At 43.0% G+C, this 27,807-nt stretch overlaps 2 protein-coding genes and 1 long non-coding RNA gene across 10 annotated transcripts in view; 2 read left to right on the top strand and 1 right to left on the bottom strand.

Annotated features, from left to right (window-relative positions):
- On the top strand, window positions 1-9,029 carry CST8 (cystatin 8). 3 transcript variants are annotated; one of them, XM_072799783.1, is made up of 4 exons: window positions 1-155; window positions 454-801; window positions 4,452-4,565; window positions 8,569-8,712. In XM_072799783.1, the coding sequence occupies exons 2-4, from the start codon at window positions 571-573 to the stop codon at window positions 8,695-8,697; spliced, it is 474 nt and encodes a 157-aa protein (XP_072655884.1). In that variant the 5' UTR covers window positions 1-155; window positions 454-570; the 3' UTR covers window positions 8,698-8,712. The 3 variants fall into 3 exon arrangements, with proteins under 3 accessions (XP_072655884.1, XP_072655883.1, XP_072655885.1); XM_072799782.1 differs by having other exon boundaries at window positions 4-268; XM_072799784.1 differs by lacking the exon at window positions 8,569-8,712 and adding an exon at window positions 8,835-9,029 and having other exon boundaries at window positions 7-268.
- Window positions 8,431-26,730, bottom strand: LOC140617951 (uncharacterized). 2 transcript variants are annotated; one of them, XR_012018103.1, is made up of 5 exons: window positions 26,290-26,730; window positions 24,754-24,955; window positions 21,326-21,425; window positions 9,481-9,529; window positions 8,431-9,329 (listed from the first exon to the last, which is right to left on the bottom strand). It is a non-coding gene; the product is annotated as an uncharacterized lncRNA (long non-coding RNA). The 2 variants fall into 2 exon arrangements; XR_012018102.1 differs by having other exon boundaries at window positions 8,431-9,529; window positions 26,290-26,725.
- Window positions 26,325-27,807, top strand: part of LOC140617950 (cystatin-13-like) — a 21,763-nt gene continuing 20,280 nt past the window's right edge. For 3 of the 5 annotated variants that reach the window (XR_012018101.1, XM_072799789.1, XM_072799785.1), the window contains exon 1: window positions 26,605-26,748. The gene's annotated coding sequence lies outside the window, so the exon portion shown is untranslated. Of the gene's footprint in view, window positions 26,529-26,604; window positions 26,749-27,807 lie in introns of those variants that run through there. The other 2 variants (XM_072799788.1, XM_072799786.1) reach the window with 1 other exon arrangement.

Raw genomic sequence — 27,807 nt, 5'->3', positions numbered from 1 at the left:
TCTCCTTGCAGGGGCATGGACAGAGAGCAGAGGTCAGGAGTGAAGGAGGCCCCTTACCAGGGCTTAGGCACAAACTGAGAGCTGGAGACCCAGGAGAATCACGGGTTAGGGTGTGGGCCACAGTAAGCTGCATAAGAGGTGGAGGCAGCCAGCAGGTACCTCAGGTTGGAGAGTCCCCAGGGAGCCAGAGCCAAGAAAACTTGGGGCAGCACCATTTCAGAGTCACATCTTATAGGCCTGAAGGGCAGAGATAGGAGTGGATAGTGAGGTATGTGGGGTAGGTGCTGGCATACCTGGGTCTAAGTGTTCTTCCTGGAACTTCACATGGTGAGGGAGGAGATGGAGGGTGGAAGGCTGGTAGCAGGACTCTTTAATTGGCTTCTTGCAGGTTGACTTCTTTAGAGACAGGGGTAGTCCTAAGGAGTGAACCTAATGGCTCTTTCTTGAATCCAGCTGGGCTGATGTTATTGTAAGATCTTTGGACCTGAAGTGGCCACAGATATCCCACCCCACCTGCAGCTCCAGCCTGGGAGGACAAGAAGAATTACTTGTGTCCCAGACCGAGGGACCATGACTAGGTCCTGGGGGTCCTGCTTGCTTCTGTTCACCATTTTCGGGGCCCTGGTGGCCAGCACAGACCTAAACAAGAATAAAGCAAAGGTGTTGAGGGAATTAAAAGTAATCAATGCCTCAAATGCCAACGTGAAGCAGTGCCTGTGGTTTGCCATGCAAGAATACAACAAAGAGAGTGAGGATAAGTACCTCTTCCAAGTGGTCAAGACAATACAAGTCCAGATGCAGGTAAAGGTGTTCTCTCTCACTATGCATGTGTGCATATGGTGGCACAGATTGAAGCTGGACTGAAAGAGTGGGCATGGGAGAAAAACAATGATATACAAAAGACCCATTATGTGAGTGCTTAAGGACCTACACACTTGCATGTCACTATGACATCACTGCACTTTCTATATATTCTTGCACTGTTGTTCTAAGTTCTTTATGTGTATTAACTTGTTTAAACTCCAAACTGTAAATCTAACGTTCATGATTTGTATTTTCTATAATTGGGAGATAAATTGAGTGTCATGAATATTTTGCAATAATGCTGCCATGGGCAACATTTCAATCTAGCCACATAATGTGGATTGTGGGGCTGAAAATCCACATAATGTGGATTGTGGGGTTGAAAAGAGACATGTTGCTATTTAATGTGTAGGTAATAAAGTCCCTACTCCTAGCCTATAATTCTTTGACTCCAACATTTATTTAGTGGAAGTGAAGACATTCTGATTTTATGTTCATAAAAATGTATCCCTTCTCACAAGCCCAAGCATGGCCCAATGCTAGGAAGCATTGCTTAGTTGGATTCCATTGAGGATAATGCTCTCTGAAGCTTGCAACACGTGTCCCTGCCTGTCATGGTCGAGAAAAAGCCCCCAGAGCTGGAATTCAGCTGACTGTACCATCCTCAGTTGGCGGGTTGGTAGTGTGGCTTATAATTCCACAATGAAACTTGGAATGAATTGTAAAGATACTCAGCAGAGAGGTCATTTTTAGCAGGATTTACTTCAGTTTTTATATTCTCCATATAGTGTTCCATTTGAAGGAGCTGAGCCAATGCACATGTCGGCACTTATGACCTTGTCCCTTTGGAACCTTATGAGCCATCAGTCCATATTTCCAGTATATCGTGCTGATGGCACTCTGTTTATGACTGGGCATACTGTTCAATCCACCTGGGGAACTCCTACAGCACTTTGAAATAGGGGAATGGATTCCAGCTCTTGTACCTTCCCCCAACCCCTTTGTAGTTGTCATTCTTTGGTACCCAAGTAGCACCATACTCAGCAAGTTTCTCCCAAGCAGCTTCTATGCAGGCTGCTGCAGATGAGGCAGTGAGATGGACAGAAATAATCACATTTCTAGGGAGCCAGCAGTCTTATCAGAAAGAAATAGTGCCAAACCCAGAATGAGAACTGGGGATTCTAGCCTGCTGGCATGGTACCTAGGGGCCCAGAGGTCAGGAAAGTCTTCTTCGGACAGGCTCTCACCTGAGGAGCTTGTATATGTCCTACTGCACTGGTCTCACTGGCACCAATTAAATGAGGATCTCTAGATGGGACCTAGGTCTCAGTAGGTGTTAAAGCTTTCTAGGTGATCCCAATATGAGTCAAGAGTAAGAACCACCTCTCTAGGGAGTAATGTTGGTGGCTAAACCTGAAGGCAGACTAGGAGGTGATGGATGCTGGTGGGAAGTATTTTTGTTTAGGTTTCCCACATCAGATCCTAGTGCTAGTAGTTTACTTGGGAGGCCATCCCAGTAAGCACCAGGGGGCTGGAAGAGAAGGGAGACAGGGCAGGGCAGTGAGTTACTGTGCAGGTGACCACTATGGGCCTCCCTGGAGCCTCAGGAAAAGGGTACATAGCCTTCCTCAGAGTTTAGCCACACTGCAAGAGGGAAGCTCAGTTGCTTACCCATCAACTCCCATCCATTGTTGGCTAAGAGCTGCTCTTGGCTCCTGCTGGTCAGGAAGCCCCAGGCAGGGACAGCCAGGAAGTGGCAGTGTGTTTGGGAAGAGCAAAGGACATGAGTATCACTCACAGCATCTCCTGGAAAAGATGATGGGAGGGCTGCATGGGGTTGGGAAGAGCAACTGGGTATAGCAAGCTGCCACTGGGAAGAAGCATGGCCCATTTGGCAACTCAAAGGAGGCTGTGTGACTAGCTTGAGAGGTGCTCATGGATCAGATCATGAAGGGCCTTGAAGATTGTGGGCAAAACTTTTTCTTTTTCTTTTTTAAAGATTTTATTTATTAATAAGAGAGAGAGACAGAGAGAGAGAGAGAGAGAGAGTGGTAGAGACAGAAGCAGGCTCCATGTAGGGAGCCTGACGTGGGACTCCATCCTGGGTTTCTAGGGTCAGACCCTGGGCTGAAGGCAGCACTAAACTGCTGAGCCACTCGGGCTGCCCCAAAACTTTCTATTCTATGTTAGGAATACTGAGAAGCAAAAAAAAAAAAAAAAAGGAATACTGAGAAGCCAGATAAACATTAGGTCAGGGAGTTCTTGGGATCCACGTAATTGGATTGGGGTTTTAAAACTGTCATTCTGGTTATTTTTAGAAAGGATTGTGAGGGTTCCATGAAGGTGTCCATGGAACCAATGGCCTTGGCTCCGCTCAGTTCAGGTTTGTGTTTCCCTGGAAATGACACATAGTAGCCCTTTTCTGCCATGTGGAAGGGGTGGATCATGGTGCTTTGGGATGCGAGTTTAGTGCTGGGCACCTCTGTTGGAACTCCAGGTCTTGCCTGCTAGATGGATGGTCACTTAGTTCCTCTGCCCTATTTCCCTACTAAAAACAATGGGAGTGATGGCCTCACAGCAGAGGGTTGCTGTGTGGGTTAAGTTATTGTGTGCCAAGCCCCAGGAACAGTGTCAGGCAAAGAGCAAGCACTCAGTAAGCATTAGCAAGTATTAGGACTGATACAAAGTCCTGTGGCTGTCTGGGTTTGCCTCTATGGAATTTTTCAGGTTCCCAACTTAACTCTCAAACCCAAGGCCAGCTCTGCCAATCCCTTCTTAATGTCAACCAGCTTCTCCCCATGGCAAGTCAGAGTCACCTTGTTAATTCCTTAGAATGTAGCTAAAATATAATCCAATCTTATTAAAGCCTTGAAGATAGCAATGAGGAAAGATACTCCTTTTGTCTCCTGCTGTAATCTATTAAAACCAGATGAAAGCTCATTTAAATGGACATCATGAGTAGCCTTAAGTACACTCAGCCATTCATGAGTTCAGGACTACTAAAGCCTTGCTGTAGACCTACTGCTAAACACTCAACAGAGAACAGCAAGACAAATTTTAGCCAGCATGGCCCCTTTAAGAACTGCTTGCTAAGTTGGTGGGGGAAGCCCTCCAAAGCAGGAGATTTCACCAGATAACAGACTCTGAGGTGTAGAGAGAGTGGGAAAGGAATAAGGAAGGAGCATCCATTGTGGACACAGGGCCTGTCCTCACTTCTGACCCATGTGAACCTATAACATCTCCAGCCCAGGGGAGCCAATGGTTCTGGTGACCTCATCCTTCCCTCTGATCCTTTTTTTCCCCTCTGATCTTTTATGGAGCATGCAGAATGCTCTGGACTTTGGGGAAAAAAAATGGAAATACAAAGTCTCACCTTCACTGGAGCCTCACACTGGAAAGGAGAATTTTCCCTGAGTATACAGCTCCAGGTAGTAGTTTCCAGGGTCTTACTATTATCAGTATACAGAGAACCAGGTAGGATGTTGTAGGTCTTCCTCTAAAGATATTTTGGAGAGAGGGGATAGGGAGTAGGTGGTAGGGAGAGAGGATGAAGGGGTGAGTGTTTTTTAGGGGTTTTTTTTGGCTAAAACTTTAAAAAAGTAAAATAAAAGTGTTTTGAATAAAATTGTACCATTGCTAATTGACAGGTCACAGATCATTTGGAATACTTTATTGATGTTGAAATTGCCCGCAGCAATTGCAGAAAGTTTTCAAACAGTAGTGAAAACTGTGTCATTCAAGAGAGCTCTAAACTGGAAAAGGTAGGTGACCAATATTCTGTGATGGTCTTGGCTACTCTGAACCTCAAAAAGAACATGAGGTGCCTGTATCCTCCTCTGAAGTTTTGATCACTCCCAAAGATTTGCCCCAGAAATGGGCTTTTAGAGCAGAAGGTAGAAAACAATGGAATGCATTGAACCCCTCTGAGTCTTTCCCCACCCCTCATCCTAGGGACAGAATGCTTTCAGGATCACTCTCATCAACTCTGGCCTCTTGGTGCAGGAAAACTTGACAACACATATGTCTGTTCTCTCGGATCCAAATAAACAACCCAGCCATTCCTGGCACCAGAGTTGCTCATCCTTGTGAAGACACAAACAGAAACTTATCCATCCACTCAGCAACTCATCCAAGCTTACCACCAGGTGGTATTTTGGGTGCTGAGATTAAGCAGTGACTAGGCCAGAGGGTATTTCCATCCCCCAGAATTATAGTTGATTTTTGCCAGGCTTGGCCATGATTTCCAGGAAGGTCATGGAAGATCCCAAATGTCCCCCACCAAAGGGCTGACCTGGCCCAGGGACTTTTAGCCTCAAGCCTGTATTTCTGGTCTCAGAGGTGGGGAGAAGCCCAGATTCATTGAAGTGTTTAATCTGAGGTGAAGGCTTTCTGCAGGTTTACCTGAGAGGTGTGTCTTTGCTTTTTTTTACACCAGTGGTTCTTTATGTGAGCAAGCATCAGAATTACCTGGAAGCCTTGATAAACCCAGATGGCCAGATCCTACCTGCACAGCTTTGGATTCAGTAGATCTGGAGTAGGATCCAAAAATTTGCATTCTTAACAAGTTCCTAGCTATTGCTGCTGCTCTCGCTGCTGGCTGTAGGATCATACTTCAAGAACCACTGCTTCATGTAGCCATGGCACAGGAAATTGTGAGGGCCAATTAACAAAGTGCACTTCTATTATGTTTCACTAAAACTGCCTCTGTATGCTCAAACTTTACAAATCTGATTGTGTCTATTTAATAGCAGATATGCCTCAGGACAGACATTTAAGCAGAGAGCATGTCTTCATGCTATATGGCTTTTATGTTACTTTTGTTTATCTTTTACTGTTAGTAGAAGTATGGTTGGTTCACATTTGTATTTTCTACTGGGCCCACTGGGATTATAGAAAAGTTGTTACTTTTTACCTGTCTGTAGAAAAGCTTAAAGAGAATTGAGAATTGTCCTCAAGGAGCTCACATATTGCATCTAAGGTTTCCATGGACCATCCCAAATTTTAAGGTGCATGTTTTAAATTACACACTTATCAATAATGAAAACTGCTTTGCTTTTTCTTTTGAAATCTGTAGAATAAAGCTGAAAAGTAATAATGCTGGACAATGTTTCTTATTCTCAGCTTTGACGACAGTGTTTTCAATACATATAACCAATTATTAAACATTATATCAAGTGCTGATTTCTGGGATTCCTCCAATTCCTTTTCCCAAGAGTTATTTTTTTAATTAAGAACATTTCTCCTACCAATTATTCTTTCAGCATCTACCAAGGATACTTGAATAAGTGTTCTGCTTTGACTCATTAGTGAAATAAAGTAAGACATTCACTAACATTGTGTCATTCTTACGTATCTGGAATATGGTCTGTTTTTTGAGGGGGATTTTACTGCTTGGATTGCTGGCTAGGTAGTTCTCATCCACAATGACTGATGGCAAGCTGCTCAAAGTGGCAACAAGTACACAGTTAACCAATGTACAAGATGTATCACCATCTTTTACATCTTTGAGACAACTGCACGCAGATATGGCATGGGACTTTCCTGACTCCTTTGACCCAGATAGCAATGTTGAGCCTGGTGTCAACATGCACATCCATCTCTTTCATGTTCTCCCTGAGTGCCCTCAGGGAACACTTCTTGAAGGCTCCTCCACAGATGTGCTGTGAACATAGATGGTGTATTCTCTGGTACCTCACTAATGGCAGAATAGCCCCTTCTCTTTCCAGTTTTCCTTGTGGGAGCCATTGTGTTGAGCCCAGCGTAGGAAGGAGGAGCACAATGGATTATGTCTGCCCTTGTCTTTTAGAATATGGTGAAATCCAATATGCCACTTTTTAAATTTAGGAATTTTTATTTTATTTACATTAAACACTCTTAAACTTCCCTAATTTTATGAATCAGAGGTACCTTGCTGGCTTAGTCGGTGGAACATATAACTTGATCTCAAGGTTGTGGATTCAAGCCCTGTGTTGGGTGTAGAGATTACTTAAAAATAAAATCTTAAGAAAAAAAGAATCATTTGGATCATGTGGTGAAACCACACACACACACACACACACACACATTCCATGGCCTCATCCCAGACCTACCGCATGTGAATTTCCAGGTGCAGACACCTACACTTTTCAGATCACTAGGAATGTCTCTGAAACATTGCCATAGGGACAGAAATTATTTAATGTGCCACCGCCTTTAACTTGCTAGTGTTTTTTTTTTTTTTTTTTTGAGGATTTTTGTTTCAGGTAAGTTTAATTTATTTTTTTAATAAATTTATTTTTTATTGGTGTTCAATTTGCCAACATACAGAATAACACCCAGTGCTCATCCTGTCAAGTGCCCCCCTCAGTGCCCACCACCCAGTCACCCCACACCCCACCCTCCTCCCCTTCCACCACCCCTAGTTCGTTTCCCAGAGTTAGGAGTCTTTTTTTGTGTATATATATCCCATCAAGTGCTCCCTCAGTTGTATTTTGGTTTCAGGATTTTTCTAGTCTGGTACAATGAGAATGAAGACTTCCCATCTTTTTTGTGTGTCCTCTGGATCAGTTGAGAGACCACAGGAGCTTTGGGTTCCCAAGGTTTGGTGTAATTTGCCTATAAAACCATCTTGACTTGGTGTTTTTTTATGTGGGTTTCTGGGAGAAAGAGGCCTACATATTCCTCTTTTGTGTGTATCCAATACTAAGCAGAGACCAGGCTTCTTTTTCTCTGACTCCTAATAGCTCCTGGGAGTACCTCAATGTTAACAATTATTTAAGATGCTTTTTGTTGTTTTGGCAGGACTGCTATCAATGTATAATCTGCCTATCTAGCTACCTATCTATCTAACAATCCATCCATCCACCTATCACACACACAGAATATTTCATTTGCAATTTCAATAGTATTTTGAAATGGATGGGGACACAAGGCAGGAAACCACAAATGTTGGAGAGGATGCGGGGAAAAGGGAACCCTCTTACACTGTTGGTGGGAATGTGAAACGGTGCAGCCACTCTGGAAAACTGTGTGGAGGTTCCTCAAAGAGTTAAAAATAGACCTGCCCTATGACCCAGCAATTGCACTGTTGGGGATTTACCCAAAGATGCACATGCAATGAAACGTCGGGATGCCTGCACCCTGATGTTTCTAGCAGCAATGTCCACAATAGCCAAACTGTGGAAGGAGCCTCAGTGTCCATCGAAAGATGAATGGATAAAGAAGATGTGGTTTATGTATACAATGGAATATTCCTCAGCCATTAGAAACGACAAATACCCACCATTTGCTTCAAGGTGGATGGAACTGGAGGGTATTATGCTGAGTGAAGTAAGTCAATCGGAGAAGGACAAACATATGTTCTCATTCATTTGGGGATTATAAATAATAGTGAAAGGGAATATAAGGGAAGGGAGAAGAAATGTGTGGGAAATATCAGAAATGGAGACAGAACATAAAGACTCCTAACTCTGGGAAATGAACTAGGGGTGGTGGAAGGGGAGGAGGGCGGGTGGTGGGGGTGACTGGGTGATGGGCACTGAGGGGGGCACTTGATGGGATGAGCACTGGGTGTTATTCTGTATGATGGCAAATTGAACACCAATAAAAAATAAATTTATTATTTTAAAAAATGAAATGGAGAGAAGGACTCTTTGAAATAAAAGATGGTAGAACCCTAGAACCCACTGAATTGCTCTTGCTATTAGAACAAAAGGCATTATTTAATTATTAAGATAACATACATAAGCTTATATATGACATAGAATTCCTTTATTTACATTGTAGAAAACATCAAAGAGAATTACAAATAAAATCAAGTTTACATCTGATCTCCCAGCAAAGCATGGTGATTGTCTTTGTTCTTATGGGAATAGACACCCCTCCAGGTATATGCTGATGGCTTTAAAGGTCTAGTAGATTCCTAGGAGCACTCACTGATGGATGATGACTCATCCTCCAGCATATTCCTAAACTGATACCTAGCAACAGGACATTTTTTTCTCTCTATTTTCTGGGATTACTGATTTTGTTGTGGTTGTGGTCTTTTTCAGAAAGTAATATGCAGTTTTTTGGTCGGAGCACTCCCCTGGAATGGTGAATTCATCATGATGAAGAAGCAGTGTGTGGATGCTTAGGGGGTTCTGGAGTACTCCCCCTCCCCATCATCGCCACCTTTCTCTGTGAAGAGATAAATGGCTCATGCTGGTGTTACCAATGTGGTTTCCCCATGCATGCCTCTCTGCTTATTTTGTTTCCTGGTTTCTTATTAGGTGGTGGTAAGAGATGAATATGTCCAATTTTTTTTTTTGGCCTCAAGCGGAAGCCCCTTTGACTTTGTCTAGCTTGGTGACCCACCACCAGGGAATCAGTTAGTCTCTGAGTACAAACGATGGAGGTGAGGTCTGATTCCATTCCCTACTGCAAATCTGAGGAGGGATTCCTTTATGATTGGGTTTAACAACCCCTTCCAGAGGTCTGGAGCCAATGGGTGCTGCCTCAACAGATTCCCTATGGAAGCCTCCTTTTTGGCCTGAGGCGTCTTCCTCCTGAGGGAGGATAGAAGCTGGTAAGAGTGTAAGTGTAGAGGGGCCACCACCTCCATCTCTATGCTCTACATGGGGGCCTCCCTGGAAGGTGGGCTCTGGCAGAGGTCTGGAAATAGGACCCAGGATTCAGAGAAGGGACTGTGCCACTTACTCTTCCCCAGTGCCACGTTCTTCACTTCTTGCTCTCCTCTGGGTTTATGCTAAGAAAAAATTTACCAGAAACTTGGAATAAGACACAGAGAAGTCAACATGTGTTGACTTGCCATTTTGGATATTGTTCAATGAGTCTAATGAGGATTATTGAGTCATCCAGGGTATATACCTCTGTTTGATGTTCTTTTCATTATTGATTAAAAGCCAGACTCTGAAGTCAAATGTTTACTTGTGGGTCTTTTTGTCCTTGAGAGGTGCAAATGATTAGTATCTAATCAAAAAGGTTATTCTGGAGGTATGGTTTTATTGCTTTCTGGAAAATAAGCCAATTTTGTAACTTACCTAGGAATTCCCTCTTGACATTCTATATTTGCAAGTGGACCAGATTTGTAACCTTCCGAAACTTATCCTTTGATGCTTCCATGTGGACCCCCCCCCCAAAGTTCTCCACACATCAGACACCAGGTATGTCCGGTGGTATCCAGGACCTGCTGCCCTCCTTTCTTGAATCCCATCCCTCACCAGGTTGACTCAGGGAGATTCTGAGATGGACTTTCTAACACACTTGTCACCAGTTGTGGAGGGAAGAGGAGGTCAAGACCACAAGTGATAAATAAAAATATCAGTGAGTCAAAAACTGTCCTTGATGGATGGAAACACTGGCCCCTTTTTCAGTGGATTGAAGGCTGTCAAAAACACCCACGAGTCAGCTGGGAGTCCAGAGAAAGTGGCACCAAGAATGCCATACTTGGCCCCTTGCCAGGAGAAGATAAGGGCTTAAACTGACAACTGCCACCCACTGCCAGATGATGACTTTTTGGTTATGAATTTATGATGCCAAGAGACAATAAGAAGAGCAATCTGCTGTAGGAGCAGTAGACTTTCCTGTATTCTGGTTCTAAACTCTTCAGAGTTTTTTTTTAAACATCTGCATCCTAAAATACAGAGACTTTCTAAGTGAACAGCAAGGAACATTGACTGCAGGTCCTATTGACCTGAAGAGCCAGCTTTCTGCCTGGCTAGCCAGATTCCTGGGGATTTGTCAACTGCATTAAGGCTGCAGGAAGACCACACAGGAGCAGCTGATAAAATACCAAGTATGACAAATACTCAGGGAATAGTTCCCTGTGCCAGAGGTAAGGTAACAAAAATCTCACAGCCTCATAAAAGCCATGTATGACTATGAAATTAGCCCTTAACTTTGGTTTTGAATAAAACCACACAAGTAAATCTCCGAAAGCTGTCTGACAGCCAGCAGGACATTTCTAGAAAAATGGTCCAGGGTGAAGATTTGACCAGAGTACATACATTGAACTTCACCATCACACAGGCCATTACAATTTTAAAAACAGAATTAAAGAAAACAAAGGATGGAATAGGTATATTCTAAGAAACTACTCAGTGTCATTGCTATCATTTTCATGAGGGAGAATTTACCAACCCAGAGTCAGGCTCCCATTAAAAAAAGAACACATTGTTTTCTTAAAAGGAAGAATAAAAAAGATAAATTAGCTTTTGTGGGGGGTTGGGGGGATGACTACAAAACCCAGTTTTCTTTACACAGTGTGTGTGTGTGTGTGTGTGTGTGTGTGTGTGTGTGTATTTTGGAGTTAGATTTATCAACATATAGTTTAACACCCAAGGCTCATCCTGTTAAGTGCTCCCCTCAGTGCCAATCACCCAGTCAACCCAGCCCCCAGACACCTCCCCTTTCCCTACCCTTTGTTTGTTTCCCAGAGTTAGGAGTCCTTCATGTTCTGTCACCATCTCTGATATTTCCCACTCATTGTGTCTCCTTTCCCTATAATCCCTTACACTATTTTGTATATTCCCCATATGAGTGAAACCATATAATAATTGTCCTTATCTGATTGACTTATTTCACTCAGCATAATATCCTCCAGTTCTATCAATGTTGAAGCAAATGGTGGGTATTTGTCATTAAAAAAAAATTTTTTTTTAATTTATTATAGTCACAGAGAGAGAGAGAGAGAGAGAGAGAGAGGCAGAGACATAGGCAGAGGGAGAAGCAGGCTCCATGCACCGGGAGCCTGATGGGGGATTTGATCCCGGGTCTCCAGGATCGCGCCCTTGGCCAAAGGCAGGCGCTAAACCACTGCGCCACCCAGGGATCCCCGTATTTGTCATTTCTAATGGCTGAGTAATATTCCATTGTGTACATAAACCACATCTTCTTTATCCATTCATCTGTCGATGGACACCGAGGCTCCTTCCACACGTTGGCTATTGTGGACATTGCTGTTATAAACATTGAGGTACAGGCATCTCGGCTTTTCACTACATCTGTAACTTTGGGGTAAGTCCCCAGCAGTGTAATTCCTGGGTCGTAGGGCAGGTCTATTTTTAACTCTTTGAGGAACCTCCACACAGTTTTCCAGAGTGGCTGTACCAGTTCACATTCCCACCAAAAGTGCAAAAGGGCTCCCCTTCTACACATCCTCTCCAACACTTGTTGTTTCCTCTCTTGTTAATTTGCCCCATTCTCACTGAGGTCAGGTGGTATCTCATTGTGGTTTTGACTTGTATTTCCCTGATGGCCAGTGATGCAGAGCATTTTCTCATGCTTGTTGGCCATGTCAATGTCTTCCTCTGTGAGATTTCTGTTCATGTCTTTTGCCCATTTCAGGATTGGATTGTTTGTTTCTTTGCTGTTGAGTTTCATAAGTTCTTTAAAGATCTTGGATACTAGCCCTTTATCTGATATGTCATTTGCAAATATCTTCTCCCATTCTTTAGGGTGTCTTTTAGTTTTGTTGACTGTTTCTTTTGTTGTGCAGAAGCTTTTTATCTTGATGAAGTGCCAATAGTTCATTTTTGCTTTTGTTTCCCAGGCCTTCATAGATGTATATTGCAAGAAGTTACTGATGTCACATTCAAAAAGTGTGTTGCCTGTGTTCTCCTCTAGGGTTTTGATGGATTCTTGTCTCGCATTTAGATCTTTCACCCATTTTGAGTGTATCTTTGTGTATGGTGTAAGAGAATGGTCTAGTTTCATTCTGCTGCATGTGGCTGTCAAATTTTCCTAGCACCATTTATTGAAGAGACTGCCTTTTTTCCTGCTTTGTCTAATATTAGTTGACCATGGGGTTGTGGGCCCATTTCTGGGTTCCCTATTCTGTTCATTAATCTATGTGTGTGTGTGTTTCTGCAAGTACCACACTGTCTTGATGATCACAGCTTTGTAGTACAACTTGAAATCTGGCATTGTGTTGCCCCTGGCTCTGGTTTTCTTTTTCAAAATTCCCCTGGCTATTTGAGGTCTTTTCTGATTCCACACAAGTCTTAAGATGATTTGTTCCAACTCTCTGAAGAAAGTCCATGGTATCTTTATAGATATTGCATTGAATGTGTAAATTGCCCTGGTTAGCATAGACATTTCCACAATAATCATGCTTCCAATCCATGAGCATGTAATGTTTTTCCATCTCTTTGTGTCTTCCTCAATGTCCTTCAGAAGTGTTCTATAGTTTGTAGGGTATAAATACTTTACCTCTTTGATTAGGTTTATTCCTAGGTATCTTATGCTTTTGGGTGCAATTGTAAATGGGATTGACTCCTTAATTTCTCTTTCTTCAGTCTCATTGTTAGTGAATAGAAATGCCACTGGTTTCTGAGCATTGATTTTGTATCAACAGAGTGGAGTCTTTTGGGTTTTCTATGTGTACAGTATCATGTCATCTACAAAGAGGAGGAGTTTGACTTCCTCTTTGCCAATTTGAATGTCTTTTATTTCTTTTTGTTGCCTGATTGCTGAAGCTAGGACTTCTAGTACTATGTTGAATAACAGTGGTGAGAGTGGATATCCCTGTTGTGTTCCTGATCTAGGGGAAGGGCTCTCAGTGTTTCCCCAGTGAGAATGATATTTGCTGTGGGCTTTTCATAGATGGCTTTTAAGATGCTGAAGAATGTTCCCTCCATCCCTACACTCTGAAGAGTTTTCATCAGGAATGCTGTATTTTGGCAATTTGTTTCTCTATATCTATTGAGAGGATCGTATGGTTCTTGGTTTTTATCTTGTTGATATGATCTATCACATTGATTGTTTTACGAGTGTTGAACAAACCTTGCATCCTGGGGATAAATCCCACTTGGTCATGGTTAAAAATCTTCTTATGTACTGTTGGATCCTGTTGGCTAGTATCTTGTTGAAAATTTTTGCATCTGTGTTCATCAGGGATATTGGTCTATAATTCTCCTCTTTGGTGGGGTCTTTGTCTGGTTTTGGAATTAAGGTGATGCTGGCCTCCTAGAAGGTGTTTGGAAGTACCCCATCCCTTTCTATCTTTTGGAACAGCTTTATTAGAATAGATATTGTTTTTTCTTTAAACGTTTGATAGAATTCCCCTGGGAAGCCATCTTGCCCTGCACTTTTGTGTCTTGGGAGGTGTCTGATGACTGTATGAATTCCCTCCTGGTTATTGGCCTGTTTAGGTTTTCTATTTCTTCCTGTTCCAGTTTTGGTAATTTGTGGTTTTCCAGAAATGTGTCCATTCTATTAGATTGCCTAATTTGTTGGCATATAGCTGCCCATAATACGTTTTTAAAATTGTTTGTATTTCCTTGGTTTGGTTGTGCTTTCTCCTCTTTCATTCATCATTTTATTAATTTGAGTCTTTTCCCTTTCCTTTTAATAAGGTTGGCTAATGGTTTATTTATCTTATTAATTCTTTCAAAGAAACCACTCCTGGTTTTGTTGATCTGTTCTACAGTTCTGGTCTGTATTTCATTGAGTTCTACTCAAATTTTTCTTATCTCTCTTCTTCTGTTTGGTGTAGGCTTTGCTTGCTGTTCTTTCTCCAGTACCATTAGGTGTCAGGTTAGCTAGTGTATTTGAGTTTTTTACAATTTTTTGAGGGAGGTTTGTATTGTGATGTATTTCTCTCTTAACTGCTTTTCTGGGTATCCGAAAGATTTTGAACAACTGTATTTGCATTTTCATTAGTTTCCATGACTCTTTTAATTCTTCTCTAATTTCATGGTTGACTGACTCATCTTTTAGCAGGATGCTTTGTAACCTACACGTGATTGAGTTTCTTCCAATTTTCTTGTTGTGATTGAGTGCTAGTTTCAAAACATTGTGGTCTGAAAATATGCAGGTGACAATCTCAATCTTTTGGTATCAGTTGAGATCTGATTTGTGACCCAGTATGTCCTCTATTCTGCAGAAAGTTCCATGTGCACTTTACAAGAATGTGTATTCAGTTGCATTCTGAAGGAAAGTTTTGTATATATTGTGAAATCCATATGGTCCAGTATATCAATCAAGGCTCTTGTTTTTTTTTTTACAAATTTATTTTTTATTGGTGTTCAATTTGCCAACATATAGAATAACACCCAGTGCTCATCCCATCAAGTGCCCACCTCAGTGCTCATCAGCCAGTGACCCCCACCCGCCGCCCACCTCCCCTTCCACCACCCCTAGTTCGTTTCCCAGAGTTAGGAGTCTTCCATATTCTGTATCCCTTTTTCATATTTCCTACCCATTTCTTCTCCCTTCCCTTCTATTCCCTTTCACTATTATTTATATTCCCCAAATGAATGACAACATACACTGTTTGTCCTTCTCCGATTGACTTATTTCATTCAGCACAATGCCTTCCAGTTCCATCCACATTGAAGCAAATGGTTGGCATTCATCATTTCTAATGGCTCAGTAATATTCCTTTGTATACATAAATCACATCTTCTTTTTTTAATAAATTAATTTTTTATTGGGGTTCAATTTACCAACATACAGAATAACACCCAGTGCTCATCCCATCAAGTGTCCCCCTCAGTGCCCATCACCCACTCACCCCCGCCCCCCGCCCTCCTCCCCTTCCACCACCCCTAGTTCGTTTCCCAGAGTTAGGAGTCTTCCATGTTCTGTCTCCCTTTCTGATATTTCCCTTATATTCCCTTTCACTATTATTTATATTCCCCAAATGAATGAGAACATACAGTTTGTCCTTCTCCGGTTGACTTACTTCACTCAGCATAATACCCACCAGTTCCATCCACCTTGAAGCAAATGGTGGGTATTTGTCGTTTCTAATGGCTGAGGAATATTCCATTGTATACATAAACCACATCTTCTTTATCCTATCATCTTTCGATGGACACCGAGGATCCTTCCTCAGTTTGGCTATTGTGGACATTGCTGCTAGAAACATCGGGGTGCAGGTCCCTGGCGTTTCATTGCATCTGAATCTTTGGGGTAAATCCCTAACAGTGCAATTGCTGGGTCGTAGGGCAGGTCTACTTTTAACTCTTTGAGGAACCTCCACACAGTTTTCCAGAGTGGCTGCACCGGTTCACATTCCCACCAACAGTGTAAGAGGGTTCCCTTTTCTCTGCATCCTCTCCAACATGTGTGGTTTCCTGCCTTGTTGATTTTCCCCATTCTCACTGATGTGAGGTGGTATCTCATCGTGGTTTTGTTTTTTTTTTAATTTTTATTTATTTATGATAGTCACACACAGAGAGAGAGAGAGAGAGAGAGAGAGAGAGGAAGAGACATAGGCAGAGGGAGAAGCAGGCTCCATGCACCGGGAGCCCGACGTGGGACTCGATCCCGGGTCTCCAGGATCGCGCCCTGGGCCAAAGGCAGGCGCTAAACCGCTGCGCCACCCAGGGATCCCCTCATCGTGGTTTTGATTTGTATTTCCCTGATGGCAAGTGATGCAGAGCATTTTTTCATGTGCATGTTGGCCATGTCTATGTCTTCCTCTGTGAGATTTCTCTTCATGTCTTTTGCCCATTTCATGATTGGATTGTTTGTTTCTTTGGTGTTGAGTTTAATAAGTTCTTTATAGATTTTGGAAACTAGCCCTTTATCTGATACGTCATTTGCAAATATCTTCTCCCATTCTGTAGGTTGTCTTTTAGTTTTGTTGACTGTATCCTTTGCTGTGCAAAAGCTTCTTACCTTGATGAAGTCCCAATAGTTCATTTTTGCTTTTGTTTCTTTTGCCTTTGTGGATGTATCTTGCAAGAAGTTACGGTGGCCAAGTTCAAAAAGGGTGTTGCCTGTGTTCTCCTCTAGGATTTTGATGGACACTTGTCTCACATTTAGATCTTTCATCCATTTTGAGTTTATCTTTGTGTATGGTGCAAGACAGTGGTCTAGTTTCATTCTTCTGCATGTGGATGTCCAATTTTCCCAGCACCATTTATTGAAGAGACCGTCTTTCTTCCAGTGGATAGTCTTTCCTCCTTTATCGAATATTAGTTGACCATAAAGTTCAGGGTCCACTTCTGGGTTCTCTATTCTGTTCCATTGATCTATGTATCTGTTTTTGTGCCAGTACCACACTGTCTTGATGACCACAGCTTTGTAGTACAACCTGAAATCTGGCATTGTGATGCCCCCAGATATGGTTTTCTTTTTTAAAATTCCCCTGGCTATTCGGGGTCTTTTCTGCTTCCACACAAATCTTAAAATAATTTGTTCTAACGCTCTGAAGAAAGTCCATGGTATTTTGATAGGGACTGCATTAAACGTGTAAATTGCCCTGGGTAACATTGACATTTTCACAATATTAATTCTGCCAATCCATGAGCATGGAATATTTTTCCATCACTATGTGTCTTCCTCAATTTCTTTCAGAAGTATTCTATAGTTTTTAGGGTATAGATCCTTTACGTATTTGGTGAGGTTTATTCCTAGGTATCTTATGCTTTTGGGTGCAATTGTAAATGGGATTGACTCCTTAATTTCTCTTTCTTCAGTCTCATTGTTAGTGTATAGAAATGCCATTGATTTCTAGGCATTGATTTTGTATCCTGCCATGCTACCAAATAACTGTATGAGTTCTAGCCATATTGGGGTGGAGACTTTTGCATTTTCTATGTAGAGTATCATGTCATCGGCGAAGAGGGAGAGTTTGCCTTCTCTTTGCCAATTTGAATGCCTTTAATGTCTTTTTGTTGTCTGATTGCTGAGGCTAGGACTTCCAGTACTATGTTGAATAGCAGTGGTGAGAGTGGACATCCCTGTCTTGTTCCTGATCTTAGGGGAAAGGCTCCCAGTGCTTCCCCATTGACAATGATATTTGCTGTGGGCTTTTCGTAGATGGCTTTTAAGATGTTGAGGAATGTTCCCTCTATCCTTATGCTCTGAAGTGTTTTGATCAGGAATGGATGCTGTATTTTGTCAAATGCTTTCTCTGCATCTAATGAGAGGATCATATGTTTCTTGGTTTTTCTCTTGCTGATATGATGAATCACATTGATTGTTTTACGAGTGTTGAACCAGCCTTGTGTCCCGGGGATAAATCCTACTTGGGCATGGTGAATACTTTTCTTAATGTACTGTTAGATCCTATTAGCTAGTGTCTTGAGAATTTTTGCATCCATGTTCGTCAGGGATATTGGTCTTAATTCTCCTTTTTGGTGGGGTCTTTGTCTGGTTTTGGAATTAAGGTGATGCTGGCCTCATAGAACGAATTTGGAAGTACTCCATCTCTTTCTATCTTTCCAAACAGCTTTTGTAGAGTAGGTATGATTTCTTCTTTAAACGTTTGATAGAATTCCCGTGGGAAGCCATCTGGCCCTGGACTCTTGTGTCTTGGGATGTTTTTGATGACTGCTTCAATTTCCTCCCTGGTTATTGGCCTATTCAGGTTTTCTATTTCTTCCTGTTCCAGTTTTGGTAGTTTGTGGCTTTCCAGGAATGCATCCATTTCTTTTAGATTGCCTAATTTATTGGCATATAGCTGTTCATAATATGTTTTTAAAATCGTCTGTATTTCCTTGGTGTTGGTAGTGATCTCTCCTTTCTCATTCACGATTTTATTAGTTTGAGTCTTCTCTCTCTTCTTTTTAATAAGGTTGGCTAATGGTTTATTTATCTTATTAATTCTTTCAAAGAACCAACTCCTGGTTCTGTTGATCTGTTCCACCGTTCTGGTCTCGATTTCGTTGAGTTCTGCCGTATCTTAATTAACTCTCTTCTTCTGCTGGGTGTAGGATCTATCGGCTGTTTTTTCTCTAGCTCCTTTATGTGTAAGGTTAGCTTTTGTATTTGAGTTCTTTCCAGCGTTTGAATGGATGCTTCTATTGTGATGTATTTCCCGCTTAGGACTGCTTTTGCTGCATCCCAAAGATTTTGAACCGGTTGTATCTTCATTCTCATTAGTTTCCATGAATCTTTTTAATTCTTCCTTAATTTCCTGGTTGACCCTTTCATCTTTTAGCAGGATGGTCCTTAACCTCCACGTGTTTGAGGTCCTTCCAAACTTCTTATTGTGATTTAGTTCTAATTTCAAGGCATTATCGTCTGAGAGTATGCAGGGGACAATCCCAGTCTTTTGCTATCAGTTCAGACCCGATTTGCGACCCAGTATGTGGTCTATTCTGGAGAAAGTTCCATGTGCATTTGAGAAGAATGTGTATTCAGTTGAGTTTGGATGTAAAGTTCTGTAGATATCTGTGAAATCCATCTGGTCCAGTGTATCATTTAAAGCTCTCGTTTCTTTGGAGATGTTGTGTTTAGTAGACCTATTGAGGGTAGAAAGAGCTAGATTGAAGACACCAAATATAAGTGTATTATTATCTAAGTATTTCTTCACTTTGGTTATTAATTGGTTTAAATATTGGCAGCTCCCACATTCGGGACATATATATTGAGGATTGTTAAGTCCTCTTGTTGGATAGATCCTTTAAGTATGATATAGTGTCCCTCTTCATCTCTCACTACGGTCTTTCGGGTAAATTTTAGTTTATCTGATATAAGGATGGCTACCCCTGCTTTCTTTTGAGGACCATTTGAATGGTAAATGGTTCTCCAACCTTTTATTTTCAGGCTGTAGGTGTCCTTCTGTCTAAAATGAGTCTCTTGTAGACAGCAAATGGATGTGTCCTGCTTTTTTATCCAGTCTGAAGCCCTGAGCCTTTTGATGGGGTCATTAAGCCCGTTCACGTTCAAAGTTACTATTGAAAGATATGAGTTTAGTGTCATCATGTTATCTATTCAGTCCTTTTTTTTGTGGATTGTTCCACTGAACTTCTTCTTAAAGGGGAATTTTAAGAGTCCCCCTTAAAATTTCTTGCAGAACTGGTTTGGAGGTCACATATTCTTTCAGTTCCTGCCTGTCTTGGAAGCTCTTTATATTTCCTTCTATTTTGAATGAGAGCCTTGATGGATAAAGTATTCTTGGTTGCATGTTCTTCTCATTTCGGACCCTGAATACATCCTGCCAGCCCTTTCTGGCCTGCCAGGTCTCTGTGGAGAGGTCTGCTGTTACCCTAATATTCTTCCCCATAAAAGTCAGGGATTTCTTGTCTCTTGCTGCTTTAAAGATCTTCTCTTTACTTTGGAATTTGCAAGCTTCACTATTAAATGTCGAGGTTTTGAACGGTTTTTATTGATTTTAGGGGGGCGGATCTCTCTATTTCCTGGATCTGCATGCCTGTTTCCCTTCCCAGATTAGGAAAGTTTCAGCTATAATTTGTTCAAATACATATTCTGGCCCTCTGGCCCTTTTTGGCGCCCTCGGGAACCCCAATTAAACGTAGGTTTTTCTTCCTCAGGCTGTTGTTTATTTCCCTTAATCTGTCTTCATGGTCTTTTAATTGTCTGTGTCTTTTTTCCTCAGTTTCCCTCTTTGCCATCTATGCCATCTATGCCATCTACTTGTCTTCTATGTCACTCACTCATTCTTCCACCTCATTAACCCTTGTCGTTAGGTCTTGTAGTTTGGATCGCATCTCATTCAATTGATTTTTAATTTCGCCCTGACTGGATATAAATTCTGCAGTCATGAAGTCTCTTCAGTCCAAAGCTTTTTTCTAGAGCCACCAGTAGCTGTATAATAGTGCTTCTGAATTGGCTTTCTGACATTGAATTGTAATCCAGAATTTGTAGCTCTGTGGGAGAGAGGACTGTTTCTGAATCTTTCTTTTGAGGTGAGGTTTTCCTTCTAGTCATTTTGCTCAGTGCAGAGTGGCCAAAAACAAGTTGTATTGGGAAGAAGAAAAAGAGAGAGAGAAGGAAAGAAAAGAGAAAAAGAAAGAAGAAAAAAGGAAGAAAAAAAGGAAAAAAGAGAAGAAAAAGAGAAAGAAAAAGAAAGGTAAAAAAAGGGGTGGGTGAAGCAAACAGAAATCAAAAAGAAAAAAACCATGGCGGAGTATCTTCTGATTCTGTATACTTTAAGTCCCTTGACTTCCCCTGGAACTTGTCCCTCTAGCTGGTCTTCTGGGGGAGGGGCCTGCTGTGCTGATTTTCAGGTGTGAGCACTTGGGGGAGCTGCTCTGCCCCTGCCTGGTGCAGGGCTCAGTGGGGGTTGTTTACCCCGTGAGGCCCCAGGAGGAACAGCCGCAGTGGCGTGGCCGCTGCTCTGCTCAGCTCGGGGCAGGAGCGTCCTCGCTGTCCTGTGTCCTCCCGGCCTCTGCCTGTCCCTGGGGGAGCGCCGGATCCTGGGCTGTGTCCCCCGGCGCCCTGGGCTCCAGGGCCTGCACTGCTGGAATCGCGCTCCTGGGGCCGCGCAGCCCCCTCCAGGCGGAGCCACCGCCTGAGCCACCCGAGCTGTTTCTGAGGTCCCGCGGTGCAGCCCTTTAGGGAGCTCGGCGGGGGGTGTGGCGGCTCTCCCTGGGGTGCGGGTCCTCAGTTGGTGCCCCCGGGAGCCTGAGGGCATCCCTGCTCCCCGCCCCCCGGCCCCGGGATCCTGCCTGAACTCCCTGCGAGCGCCTTTCCCCCGGGAAGGTTGGTGCAGCTCCTGCGTCTGCGGGACGGGGCTCTCCTATCCTGGGGACACTCGCCCCGGCCTCAGCCCGGCTCCTCGCGGGGCCCCTCCCCCTTGGAGGCCTTTTGTTTCTTTATTTCTTTTCCCCCGTCTTCCTACCTTGATAGAAGCACGAACTCTTCTCACTGTAGCGTTTCAGCTGTTCTCTCTTTAAATCTCAGGCCGAATTTGTAGATTTTCAGGATGATTGGAAGGTTATCTAGGTAATTTGGTGGAGACAGGTGACTTGGGGACCCTACTCTTCCACCATCTTGCCCCGCCTCACCAAGGTCTTGTTTTACTGCTGATCTTGTGGTTGAAAAATCTGTCATTTGCAGTAAGTGCTATGTTGAAGTCTCCTACTATTAGTGTATTTTTATATATCTTTACTTTGGTTATTAATTGAATGATATACTTGGCAGCTTCTATATTAGGGGCATAAATATTCATGATTGTTAGATCTTCTAGTTGGACAGACCCTTTAAGTATGATATAGTGTCCTTCTTCATATATTATTACAGTCTTTGGTATTAAATTTATCTGATATGAGGATCGCTACCCCTGCTTTCTTTTGAGAACCACTTAAATGGTAAATGGTTCTCTACCCCTTCATTTTCAGGCTGTAGGTGTCCTTAGGTCTAAAATGAGCCTCTTGTTGACAGCAAATAGTTGGGTCTTGGTTTTTTTATTCAGTCCAAAACCCTGCATCTTTTGATGGGAGCATGTAGCCCATTCACATTCAGAGTAACTATTAAAAGATATGAATTTAGTGTCATCGTAATACCTATTCAGTCCCTGTTTTTGTGGATTATTTCTTTGGGCTTCCTCTTTCTTTTACAGGGTCCCCCTTAATATTTCTTGCAGAGCTGGTTTGGTGGTCACATATTCTTTCACTTTCTGCCTATATTGGAAGCTGTTTATCTGTCCTATTCTGAATGAGATCCTTGCTGAATAAAGTATTCTTGGCTGCATGTCCTTCTCATTTATTACCCTGACTATATCCTTCCATCCCTTTCTGGCCTGCCAGTCTCTGTGGAGAGGTGTGCTGTTAATCTGATATTTCTCCCCATATAAGTTAAGCATCTCTTGTCTCCTGCTGCTTTACAATTTTTCTCTTTATCTTTGGAATTTGCCAGTTTCACTATTAAATGTCGAGGTGCTGAATGATTTTTGATTGTGTGTGAAGGGGACCTCCTATCACCTCTATTTGAATGCCTGTTTCCCTCCCCAAATTAGGGAATTTCTCAGTATGATTTGTTTAAATATACTTTCTGGCCCTCTCTCCTTCCCAATGTTTTCTGGAACCCCAAATTTACACAGATTCTCCCTGCCTAGGCTATCATTTATTTCCCAAAGCGTTTCCTCATGGTCTCTTGTTTTCCTCTTTATTTCTCAGCTTCCTTTCTTACAATCAATTTGCCTTCTATGTCATTCACTCTTTCTTCCACCACATTAACCCTAGCCATTAGGACATCTGGTTTGGATTGAATCTCATTTAATTGATTTTTAGTTTTTGCCTGATTAGATCTAAATTCTGCAGTAATGAAGGCTCTAGAGTCCCTTATGCTTTTTTTTTCCAGAGCCACTAGTAGCTTTATAATTTTGCTTCTGAATTGGATTTCTGACATGGAATTGAAATCTATATTCTGTAACTCTGTGGCAGGGATTACTGTTTCTGATTCTTTCTTTTGTGGTGAGTTCTTCCTTCTAGTCATTTGGCTCAGTGGAGAGTGGCTGTATGAATGGGTTGAGTCAAAAATATCAACCTCAACCACAACCTATGTAAAATCCACCCTAGATGATTCTGACAAGGTCAGAGACCAGAAAATGAAAATGAAGATCAGAGCAAAATAAAATAAAAGGACCATTAAAGTGAAGTCAAATTTCAATACAAAATATAAATACAAATACAAAAGGGCAAAACCCCAAAGAAGAAGAAAAAAAAAGAGAAAAAAAGAAAAGAAAAAAAGCAAAATTAAAGAGGGGCAAAAAAGAAAAAAAGAGAAGAAAAAAAAGCAGGTGCTACTGCGAGATGATGGTAGTGAAGAAGTTTTAGTGGAGGGAGAATATAGTCTACCTGAGGGGTCCTAGAGGGTGACCGTTTTGGCTCTGAGTGTATTAAGTTTTGTGTGTTAGAAGATGCTCAGTCTCAAATTTATATAAACCAGCAATAATTGAAGAGAGCCCCAACATTGACCACCAACATATAAATGACTTTAAAGAGGGGGGAAGAATGGGAATGAAGAGAGAAGATAATCTTATAGAGTGAACCAGCACAGTATACCACGTGGTTATGGGTGCATGCTTGTCATGGATTAGAAGGTATTAACTTTTGCCATTGTAGAACAAAATGAGGCAGAGAAAAAAAAAACACAAAACAGAACAACAACAACAACAAAATACCCCGTATATCTAAAATTAAGTTGAGTATGTTGAAGGGATTCTAGAAGCAGAAAATATATCTAAGACATGTAATTGTAGAAATATGAAAGTCAAAAAGGAAGAAACCTAGAAATGAAGAGGTGGTAAAATATTGTAGTTAAGGTGGGGAAAGAGAAAAGAATTGGAAATTTTAAATCTGATATAAAAACGAGTTGTAATGGAAAAGGGGTATAAAGAGGGGAGGGTACCCTCTACTTCTATATACTGTATAATCCCTCGACTTCTCCTGGAGCTTCCTAGCACTGCTGGGTCAGGAACTTACTCTTCCCCTGTCCTTCCACCTGGTCTTCTGGGGGGGGGCCTGCTGTGCTGATTCTCAGGTGTATGTACCTGAGGGAGATGCCCCCGCCCCCAGGTGCTGGGCTCAGATGAGCTGTTTATCCTGTGAGGCCTCTGTCCCCTGGCGGCCCCGCTCCGTCCCAGGCACAGGGTGACACAAGGAGGAACAACAACGCTGGCGGCAGCCAGATTTCCACCCCTGGAGTCAGCTCCCACAGTAACTACCACAGTCTCCCAGTCTGCACTGGCCTTGATGCTCCCAGGGCAGTGGAGGGTGCTGACCTCCACAGCCTGGGGGCACCCAGAATCAGGATAGTCCTCGCTGTTCTGTGCCCTTCCTGCCTCTGCCTCCCTGCTGGGAGTGCAGGATCATGGGCTGTGTCTCCCTGGCACCCTGGGATCTGGGGCCTGTGCTGCTGGAATCATGCTCCTGGGGCCGCGGCTCCCAAAGGCAGCAGGGTACAGACCCTGAGCCCCGAGCCCCTGCCTGACCGACTTGCTTCCCCCTGATGCTGTGCTGGGCCTGCACGCCAGCCCATTACCGAGATCCACCTATGGTGTGCATTGTGCTCTCCTCCAGGTGCACTTCCTCTATTAGTGATTCTGGGAGACTGGAAGCTGCCCTGCCCCTCCTGTGGTTTTGCCCCATTTCCCTGCTCAGTGCCTTTCCATCTGGTAAGAATCCGGTGTGGATTTTTAAAGTTCCCACTTCTCCAGGGCTGAGCTTTCCTGTCCCCAAGGCTCTCACTGCCCTCCTTAGCCCGGCTCCTTGCAGGGCCCCTCCCCCAATTGATTCTTTTTTATTTTACTTTTTGCTGCCTTCCTACCTTGTTAGAAGCAAAAACTTCTCTCTGTAGTGTTCCAGCTGTTCTCTCTTTAAATCTCAGGTCGAGGGATGCCAGGGTGGCTCAGCATTTGAGCGCCTGCCATCAGCACAGGGTGTGATCTTGGAGTCCCAGGATCGAGTCCCACATAGGGCTCCTTGCATGGAGCCTGCTTCTCTCTCAGCCTATGTCTCTGTGTCTCTCTCTGTCATGAATAAATAAATAAAAATCTTTAAAAAAATCTCAGGTCAAATTCGTAGGTGTTCAGGAAGATTTGAAAGTTATCTAGGTAAGTTGCTCGGGCCAGGTGAGTTGAGGACCCCTACTCTTTCACCATCTTGCTCCGCCTCTCCCTTCTTTTAAATTTTATTTTATTTTTAAAAATATTTTATTTATTTATTCATGAGAGACACACAGAGAGAGAGAGAGAGGCAGAGACATAGGCAGAGGGAGAGGCAGGCTCAACACAGGGAGCGGGATGTGAGACTCGATCCAGGTCTCCAGGATCACGCCCTGCTGAGCCACCAGACATCCCTCTTTTAAATTTTAAAGAGCTTTTTCCATAAGAGAGAATTTAGTTCCTTGCCAAAGACCAAATATCTTCCAAGTAACTTAATCTGTGTTCTCATTCATCTCTTTATTCTGTGTGTATGTGCACATGTGTATGTGCAACAAAATGTGTGGACAAATTAACTATCTTTTTCCATTTTGGTGTCTGTGTTTTATACCTGCTTAGAAACTGCTCCTTGGGCCAAGTACACAATTTTGTCTAAAACATCTGAACCCTCAGCTGGCAATTCTCAGGTTTTATAGGGTTCAAGAGTCTCACTTCCTGTTTGGAGTTTTATCTTATGTATCTCAGGTATGATCCTCTTTATGCTGATATATATTTTCTTCTGGATAAACAAATATTAATCCCCAACCATTTGAGTTCCTGGGAGCTGCTTGTCACTGCCAGGCTCTAACTGCAGAGTGGGATGGAGTCTTCTCCTTAGTGGAGCCTGGCTTGTGGCCTGAGAATCACCACCAGGAGAGAGAACTCCCACATGGGGGAGGCAGGCAGAATCAGGAATTCTTACCTGGGACATGGTTAACAAAGGGGGGACATATGGCAAGTGGGTCTGTGGGGATCTAATTTGTTCATCCCACAGAGGTATGTCATATCAACACCACCATTGCCAAATGATGCCTTCTACTTGGTGTTCCTGGGGGCAGCTCTTCTCAGGCATAGGTACTACCTCCCCAAGGGCCTCTCAGTTCCAGATTCCCTGACCCAGGCAGTTTAATGCCTCATCCTGCCTCTAGAACTATAGAGTCACATAACAAGACCCTGACAGAAAGAACCAAAGAGGTGCTTTCATTTTTAAGGGTTTCAGTCCTAAGCCCAGGTATTTAGAAAGCCAGAAGGTGTGAAACAAGCCAGATTTCTGCACTAGGGGCAGATACTGCCGGCTCTTGCTGAGTTCATGAAGCTCTCAGAGCTGAAGGATCTGTCAGATTTGCACTGCACTTGAGTAGCATCAGAGGGACTGAGCTTACCTCACAAAGGGGCCCCAGATGTGATCACCTGGCCAGAGAGTGCAGCCAGAGGTCAAAAGCACCCCTGACTCAGGCCTGACTAATACCCTGACCAGATGCAGGGGCATGAACTGAGTGTGGCCGACAAGGCGTGCTGGTCAAAGCTCAAGTCCTCAAGAAGGAGACAGATACCACTTGTGGGTGAGACAGCCAGCTGAAGGCTCATCAAGCAGGAGTGTGGTGAAGACCTTGGTTCTGAGGTGGGTCTGGGGTATAGCTGCATCAGGTGTGGAAGGATTATGATGCCAAGGTGGCCTCCAAATGTTCCCTGGGAAACACATTCTGACATCATGGAACAGAAAGGCTTGAAGGCCAAAGTTAGCTGCTTGAGCATGTCCCATGTGTATCAAGTTAGTGCAAACTTTCAAACCATCCAGCAAGAGGCTAGGCAGGGAAAGAGAACAAGCTAACACACTTCAGGTATGGTGGGGGGCAAGCCATGAGACACAAAGGCCAGGTTGGTTGGACCCTGGGCCTGTGATACTCTCTGCTGCCTCAGTCTCAAAGCTGATGGAGTTACGGGGCCCATAGTAAGGGTTTGAGCAAAGCCTATATGGCAGGTCAGAAACACACACTGGCCTTGATGAGACACACAGGCAAGTCTGCCTGGTATAGCTGGACACGTTGAGGATTTGGTTGGCGGTTTCTGGAGTGAGGACACGTGGAGCCAGGATGGCATCATCACTGGGTGGCTGACGTAATACCTTATGAATATTCTGTGTTCCATGTATCTCATGTGTAGTTAGTGTCTGGTGAATATCAGGTGTCTCTTGATTATGCTGTCACAGTCCTTATTCAACTTAGGCAAGCTATATTTACTGCTTATCTGTGATGAACACAACTTGTGGACTTTGCCTTTGTCTCTGTTGGGAAGGAAAAATTTCTTGTCTCCTTCAAAGGCCTTCTAGCCACACTAAGGATCAAATTGACATGCAATAGGTTAACAAGGAAAAAAATCAAATTTAATTTCATACATATGGGGAATCCATAAAGACATTGAAATTCCAAAGGCACTCAGGTAAACTGAGGTATATATGTCACTCTGAACTAAAGAGAAGGGTGTGGTCTAAGACTTCAAAGAGAAGGGATGTAATCCTTAGGAAGAAAGAAAAAGAATTGATGTTTGGTAAACAAATTGGCCCCTTTCACTATTATTTATATTCCCCAAATGAATGTTTGTCCTTCTCCGATTGACTTATTTCACTCAGCATAATACCCTCCAGTTCCATCCACGTTGAAGCAAATGGTGGGTATTTGTCATTTCTAATAGCTGAGTAATATTCCATTGTATATATAAAGGGAGACAGAACATAAAGACTCCTAACTCTGGAAAACGAACTAGGGGTGGTGGAAGGAGAGGAGGGCAGGGGGTGGGGGAGAATGGGTGACGGGCACTGAAGGGTGCACTTGACGGGATGAGCACTGGGTGTTATTCTGTATGTTGGCAAATTGAACACCAATAAAAAATAAATTTATTAT

Source organism: Canis lupus, chromosome 26, assembly GCF_048164855.1.
Source record: "Canis lupus baileyi chromosome 26, mCanLup2.hap1, whole genome shotgun sequence".
In the NCBI taxonomy this organism is placed as follows: Eukaryota; Metazoa; Chordata; class Mammalia; order Carnivora; family Canidae; genus Canis; species Canis lupus.
This window is presented reverse-complemented; position numbering and strand designations above follow the sequence as displayed.

Excerpts from the sequence above, each read along its gene's own strand:
- CST8 (XM_072799783.1), top strand. The coding sequence starts at position 571 with ATGACTAGGTCCTGGGGGTCCTGCTTGCTTCTGTTCACCATTTTCGGG. Across the intron at positions 802-4,451 it reads CAATACAAGTCCAGATGCAG|GTCACAGATCATTTGGAATA; the intron begins GTAAAGGTGTTC and ends GCTAATTGACAG. Across the intron at positions 4,566-8,568 it reads AGAGCTCTAAACTGGAAAAG|AAAACATCAAAGAGAATTAC; the intron begins GTAGGTGACCAA and ends TTTACATTGTAG.